General features: G+C 30.5%; 1 protein-coding gene across 1 annotated transcript; it reads right to left on the bottom strand.

Annotated features, from left to right (window-relative positions):
- Positions 1-535: 535 nt before the first annotated feature.
- On the bottom strand, positions 536-5,148 carry LOC143586140 (beta-glucuronosyltransferase GlcAT14A-like). Its single transcript, XM_077067747.1, has 5 exons — positions 5,040-5,148; positions 3,606-4,322; positions 2,941-3,016; positions 1,995-2,110; positions 536-1,106 (listed from the first exon to the last, which is right to left on the bottom strand). The coding sequence occupies exons 2-5, from the start codon at positions 4,192-4,194 to the stop codon at positions 610-612; spliced, it is 1,278 nt and encodes a 425-aa protein (XP_076923862.1). The 5' UTR covers positions 4,195-4,322; positions 5,040-5,148; the 3' UTR covers positions 536-609.
- Positions 5,149-7,826: the final 2,678 nt, after the last annotated feature.

Genomic DNA, 7,826 nt, shown 5'->3' with positions numbered 1-7,826 from the left:
TCTAGCAGCCAAGTGGGAGAATGTTGGAAATATTTATATGGCTTTTGACCATTTAACATTTATATGGACTAAATGTGTGTAGCCTCATAATTATGGTATCTAATTTGATGGGAGTTAATACCATAAGGGGTCAATATGTAAATATGGTGGTTAAAAAGATTGTTGAGTCGTTGCCCTAATTAACAGTCACAATAGAACGATCATCATTCAATTCGATCACCGACAAAATTCGATAACACCATAACTCAATCCATCTTAATTGAAGGGCAATTAGACTCTTAATCAAGATCATCATCATGGCATCATCTTCATCAAACACTCAAAGGAATGAATCTTCTCAATCAAGTAAGTTTTACAACCTATTGTTTGTGATAGATTAATTTGGACTTGTATAATTGATATCATATGTTGAAGTTGATTCAACACTAAGAACATAAACTATCGTATCGCAACAAAAACACAATCCCAACACGAGTCAAAGTTGGGCATGCATGCAGATCAAATATATATAATATAATATAATTTATTTATATACTCCAAACAAAAATGCTGTCACATATGATCGATCATCACTAAACCCTCATCTCTATCTCAAAACAAGAATATAACCTATCGACATTGGTTCCCATTTTGAGCCGAGCGAATCAACTTGTTTATAAGTTTCCTAAGCCGTTTAGCCCCCGGGCCCGGTTTAACCCGAGTGGGCTTCCCAACCTCGGTACAGGCCGTGCCACCTTTGCACCACCCACCCGGTGTAAAGCTCCCATTGACCCGATGCAACAGCTCACTATCGATCTTGTCTAGAACCGCGGTATCATGGGCAAACTTGCGTGCAAATGCAGCCCCACTTTTGATCATTTTTGTTGTGTCACTTATGTTTAGAACATGTGGATGTTGTTTTGGCGGGTTGTCCCATGAAATGAAGTGCATGTCGTGGTTAAGGATGGTTGGAACGAATTCTGGAACGTTGCATATAACGGTTTGGAAGTAGCCTTCGGGTGACGAGATGAAGTTGGTGTAGTACATGAGGAGAGTTCTTGGAAGATTGTCCCAACCCCATATGCAGTACTCAACAAACGGACGCGACAGAACCATCCATGCAGATCCTGCGGAAAGATGATGTTATTTTTAATAATGTAAATCCAAAGATTGCAAGTAAACATGGTTGTATATAGGTGTCGGTTTTGGGCTTCACATGAATCAAATATTGAAATTTCGGTTTTGGGTTTCTAAAATAATTTCGGTTTTATTGGTTTTACACATTTTACCTCAACTTTTCTTACATCATTTATTACTTTTTTATAAATAACTTAAAACCGGTTTTTCAGTTACGATCTGGGAATTTGGGTTTGTTAGGTTTTTGGTAAAATCAAGACCGAAACCGAATTGAAAGATCGAATTTTAAAAAACAAATAACCGAACTGCTGGTTTTTTTATTAGGTCCGGTTTCATCAATTATTCCAGTTAGAGTTCGGCTATGTCGTTATTCCAGCGGTTATTTTGATTACGTACACATCCCTAGTAGTAATAGACTTAGGGGAGGGAATCGTGTCGGGTTGGCAGATTGACGGGTCAAATTGATGAACCCGAACACGACTCGTATATATAAAATCATGTCACGACCCTAACCCGAACACACTTAAAATCATGTCACGACCCGTGTAGTGCGTTTAACTAAACGGGTTGTAAATAGGTTATAATCAAGTTGTAAACGGGTTGTGATACATGGGTTAAGCAAGTTGTCAGGTTGACTTTATGAAAATATAACTGTCTACTCCAGAGTTAAACAGGTCAGCCTGTTTGATTAACCAGGTTAAAAAGTGACAAGTCAACTCAAACACCGGTTGTTTAATCAAACTAGTTAAACATGTCAACTTGATAAACAGGTTAGATACCACTTAACTTGAAACTTTGAGCCTTTCAAATAAACTTGTTACCCTTTATGCATATTTTATATAGCAGTTAATAAAATTTAATGATTGTGCAAAACTTACCGGTAAATAATTTAAAGGCGGTTGGCAGAGGCCGGTCGGGTTGCACCCAAAAGATATCAGACTTCTTAGTCTCATATAGTCCCGGGTCAACCATCAAAGGCATTGCTCTTTGATCTCTGCATGTACAAGTAGATTTAGGTTCAAGTGTTCAACTAATAATAGAGTTGTATGACAGGTCAAAACAGTCCGGGTCGAATTGTGTAGACCCGCTAACATTATTTGCGTTCTTTGTTTTTTTTTTTTATGAATTAGTAAGGTGGTTGGTTATAAAAGCTATTATTAAAAATAAAGTTAACATTTTTAATAATTCTGGTTATTCAAATTAAAAACTTTAAAACTGGATTCGAATAAAATTTACAAAAATTTATTTGATTTCGGGGCTACTTGGATAAACCGAATCAGTTAAATAAAATAACTCAAAATCATTAAACCAATATCTAGTTATATAAAATACAAAAAAATTTAAAATAAAAAAACTTAAAACAGAACTCAAAAATCAGCATACACACACACACACTGAGACATATAGGATCAAGATCATTTCGGAGCTTCCTAATAATATAAGACTTTTATAACGCTTAACAACCAATTATTTTATTTATTTGTTTTATACATTTAATAGTATTCGAGGGTATTGTCATTTACGATATGTAATTTTATGATTACACAGATGTAAGTAATCACAAAATTTATATGAAATATATGTCAAAACTACCCTTGAATAAAATTAAATTTATAAAATAAACATCTAAAATGATTGTTTGTTAAAATATATAAGTATACACACACACATACACACGCACACACATGCACACACACGCACACACACACACACACATATATATATAGATATATTTTATGTGAATTCAGGTTATCGAAAATAATGCCCAGATCAACCATTTTCACATAAACGGATCAACCCTAGTCTGCAAGTGAGGGATCTTACTCCTTCCAGCCCAAATGGCTTGTGTGCTCAACAAAATTCCAGCCTCGATTCAGATTGCGAAACGTATAAATAAGATCTGAAAAACATTCAAGAAATCAGTCACTTTTGTTCAAGTACTTGACTTTGTTTCATATGTGAGTGGTTGACTTTTACAACCATTGTGGTTGACTTTCAGTTGCAAATGGACCATTGACTCTATAAAATGGGGCCTTTTGGGTAACATTTTCGGGTCAGAATGGGACAATGGGTAACTTCGTTACAGGCTGGGTTGACCTAAACCACTTTTTCTCAAGAAAGATATATCTTTTTATGAATAATAATTCATCAAATATGATTACACAACTAGTTCTATGTTCATGCTTCCATGCTTAAAAATCAACAAAAATAGTTCATTTTTCATGTTCTAATGCTTAAAAAATCAAGAAATTTAGTTCAGTTTTCATGTTTCCATGATTAAAATATCAAGAACATTTACAAATAATAATAAGTTTGCCATATATGATTACGAACTTTTGAATAAAATGATTTACCAGGTTAAAATCATAATTCAGGAAACTTTCAACCTGTTTGACCTGTTTCCGTTAAACTATCTTTTGATACTATCTAATGACCCGTCATATAAAAAAATAACGAGCAGAAGTGGATTGATGATGAAAATAACTAACCATCTTGAGTCACAAGAGGATAATCAGAAGCACTAAGATTAATAAACCAATCCCAATCTTTATTCCTTTTCAAAAGAATCGCACACGCATGCAGCGTGTTCGACACCATTGTGGGCCCTCTATATGTCACCATATTCGCTTTCATGATCACATAAACATTCCCAACTTCCTGAAACATAGGATCCTTCTCAACTCGTGCTGCAAGCTCCATACGTTCTGCGTGCTCAGACTCAAGATCAAGATGAACCACGTAATAGTTCCAAGGATGATATAATGCTGTAAGTGTTCTCCAAAGCTTGTTCAAGTCCCCTTTTGATCCGGATATCAAATAAGCGAAACGAGGGGTCGGGGGGTTAGATTGTGAGTATGGGGATTTAACTTTTTCTTCAACAAAATGTGGGATTGTGTGATTTGAGGAGATTTTAGGGGTGAAAAGTGGGAAGAAAGTATTGATTTGGTACAAAGGGGGAATGAGGCCCATGTTGAAAGATGTTAATAGCAAGAATAATAATATTGTTGAGGTTATTGCCAAAGGGAATGCCCAAGGTTTGTCTGTGTGGAAACATTTACAGTCTTTTAGTTTTATCATGATCTAATGATGTAAGCTAAGTTTTAATTCCCTCTTCACAAACTCTGGTTCTACCGCGAGTTGTAGTGCATGTGGTTCGAAAAGGGCTTCGTGTGTCACTGCGTAGGTTGTGGTGGAACGATTGAAAGCTGTTGAATGTAACGTTCAAGAAAGTCAGTTTGGTTTTCGTGTTTCCATGCTAAAAAAAATTAAGGAACATAGTTCATTTTTCATGTTTTGATGCTTAAAAACTCAAGAAAATTAGTTCTCATCATATTTCCATGCTTAAAATATCCAGAACATAGTTCAACTTACATGCTTCCAAGCTTAAAAATTAAGTGACTAGTTCTTTTTTCATCTTTCCATGCTAACAAAATCATAAAAATAGTTCAATTTGCATGTTTCCAAGCTTAAAGAATAAAGAAAATGAGTTCTTTTTTCATATTTCCATAAACCAAGAAAATTAGGTCAATCTTCATGCTTAAAATATCAAGAAAAATTATTCTTGTCGTCAATCATCATGGTAGTGAGTAACAAACAATATGAGATCAAAGTAAACAAAAAAAAAAAATCCCAAAATTAAGCTACAATACTTGTTAACCAGCATAAGAACACCATTATTATCACATAAACACAAACTTTTGTAAATGCAATCAGATTCACACATTCCTAAATACAAATCAATTAATCAAATCAAACCCATATGATTTTTTATTTTATTTTGTCAATATTCAAATCACTAATTAGAATTAGGACAATACAAATCACATACACATTCTGATCAAATCACAACAAATTAACAAAAATAATCACATACCCATTGCAAAAGATCAAAATAAATAAATAAATAAATAAATAATTACCACCTTGTTCGAATTTGTTGACTGGGTGCAGAAGCAATTGAAGAAGAAACAGAGTATTTGTGGATTTGATCTGTCTTATTATTATTATTTTCTTCTTTGAATCTTCATGGTAGTGTTTTGCCTGGAAGATTAATATAAATTTTGGATTTATATGGGAAATCATAAATTGACACCACATCATAAAATCAACGGCTGGTTTCTAATTTTCTTTCTTGCAAGAAATCAAGGACAAAAATAGTCAGAGCCGGTTTAAAAACAGCAAGGATTACGCTATAATTTAAAACTTTAATAAACCTACTTATTATAATAAAGCTTGTTATAATAAAGTATGGTTTAAATCAATTTTTTTTCCTCAAAAACTAATATATATGCAATAGATTAATAATTATTCATTTACTTTTTACACTCTATTTATATTACATATATACATTTTTATAAAATAAATATTTAATTTACTATATACTTTGTGAAATCCAAAATTAAACAACAAACTATGTTTCTCAAAGATTGAAAAGAATATAATTTCAATTGTTATCATTAACATATTATATTATATATATATTGTAAAAGATTGTAAAGTAAAAACAAAACTCGAATATACTTTTATTTTACAAAATTTTTTAATCATTAAATTATAAATATATGCTCAAAAGTCAATCCATTTATCTATCTATTATTGTTGTTGTTGTTGTAAATTATCATATAAATTTATAAATTATAAATATATGCTTTAAATCTATCCATTTATTTTTTCGTTTAATTTAGTAAATTATATATATGTTAAAATGTATGATAGTATATACGAATCACTTTCAGACAAAACAAAGTTTATCATATTTAATTTATTAGTTTTATTTATCAAGAATTGTTTCAGGTTTTTTGTGGAACTTAAATTTGATATTTATGAGTCAAAAGTTGATAAATAGATTGTTTGGTATAAGTTAACTACATTTAGGTCAAAATTGGTTACATGTCAAAAATGGAAAATTTGAGTATTTTTAAAAGTTTGAGAATGCAAAGATATTTATCCTCAAATTTGTTATGGATTCAAAGTGTTGACTTGAAAATGTCAAAAAGATGAAAGTTAGAATTTTAAACATGACTCGGGTTTCAAATTTATTTGTTTTCAAGGGCATTTTTGTAAAATAATCGAAAGGTTCGGGATTTGGCAAATTGACTATTTTTCCCTCGACTATTAAAATATAAGAAAAGATTGCGAACACTTTCGACATGCCACTCATACCTATCAATGATTATAACTTTTATCAAATTTGAAATATTTATGGCAGCATTAATTTTTCCTTCAATGGTGATCAGAACGTTGTATGAGAAGCATGTCATGCAAAACTATGCTCAAATGTAATAAAATATTCACTAAATTGAATGAGTTAATGCGTTATTTTTTTATATTGTCATTATGACAAAGTCAAGAAGTCCCCTGAAACTTATCAAAATCTTTTCATGGTGCATCTCAGAAAAACATAGTTATTGAATAGCATATGTTGTTACAATTTAATGTAATCATTTCCTTCGATGGGTGGTAAATTGATAAATATGTCAAGAAAGCTAACGCTCATTTTGTATTTAGGTTGAGTGGTTAGAACTACTGTCGTATGAGAAGTCTTATTTTCAAAACTGGTTCATAACAAATTTTTTTTCAATTATACATATATGACACTGAGAATAAATTTTTCAATAGAAAGAAGCATTATCGGGTACGTTTTTGCACGTACATATTTTTTTTAAGTTCATTTAAAAAAATCATCTTGGGATATAAATATAATCAATTTATGCACACGTAGTATAAATACAAGCATAAATGTAATACATTTTTTCATATACGCTTTGCAATTATTTGCTTTACTTGTAATTTATAATTTGAATTATTCCGTGCGCGACACAGACTCTAAAACGAGTTATTAATATACAGCTTATAAAAACTGACAACCTTGCATAAGAACTCAAACTCTTCATTTCTTTAATCTATCAAAAATTACACGTATAAAGATCGAACTTAAATCTCTAATTATTCGTAATTATAGTAACAAAACATAAATATAGCAATTTTTTATATTTGACTTCAAATCTATTATACTAGAATAGTACCCGTGTTACACATGGTGAAACATATTTAAAAACCTAATATATATATGTAACAACATATAAATTTAATGAAATGCAAATGTTGTATTTATAAATAAATGATAATTTTATATGAATTATAAGACATGATAACTTATTTGAATCATATACAAAAACATACAAAGACTAACAAAGATAAATGAAAAGTTAAAATATTTTATAACTTATACCATTAGTACAATAATACGCAAACAAAGAAAATTAGTCTCCAAATCAATAAAGCAATTTTACAATGTCGATTCAACAAAACTTCTATCTCAATGTTGATTCAAAAGATGAACTCTATCTAAGACATTTATTATATATTAATAATCGTAATATTTATTACTCTAAGATAGTACCCGCGTTTTTTACACATTAATTTAAAGTATTTATTACACATTAATGTTAAAAGGTGTTAAAAGATGAACAATTCCTAAGACATTTCTTTTTATAAGTATATTATAAAATTATATTATAAAACAAAATGTTATGACAATTAAAAACCTAAATTTAGTCTTTCATAGTACTATAATTAATTGATCTTTAAAAATAAAGTTAATTAATATTCAATCAGATATTAATTATCATTCAAATGTAGTTGACATATAGTTGATTCCTAATATATATCATTCAGGAAATTAGCCAAAGCTTTGTCATCCAATTTTT

The sequence above is a fragment of the Bidens hawaiensis genome, unplaced genomic scaffold (genome assembly GCF_021521415.1).
Source record: "Bidens hawaiensis isolate Kalapana, Puna unplaced genomic scaffold, B.hawaiensis_p1.1 tig00034355_1, whole genome shotgun sequence".
Taxonomy (NCBI): domain Eukaryota; kingdom Viridiplantae; phylum Streptophyta; class Magnoliopsida; order Asterales; family Asteraceae; genus Bidens; species Bidens hawaiensis.
This window is presented reverse-complemented; position numbering and strand designations above follow the sequence as displayed.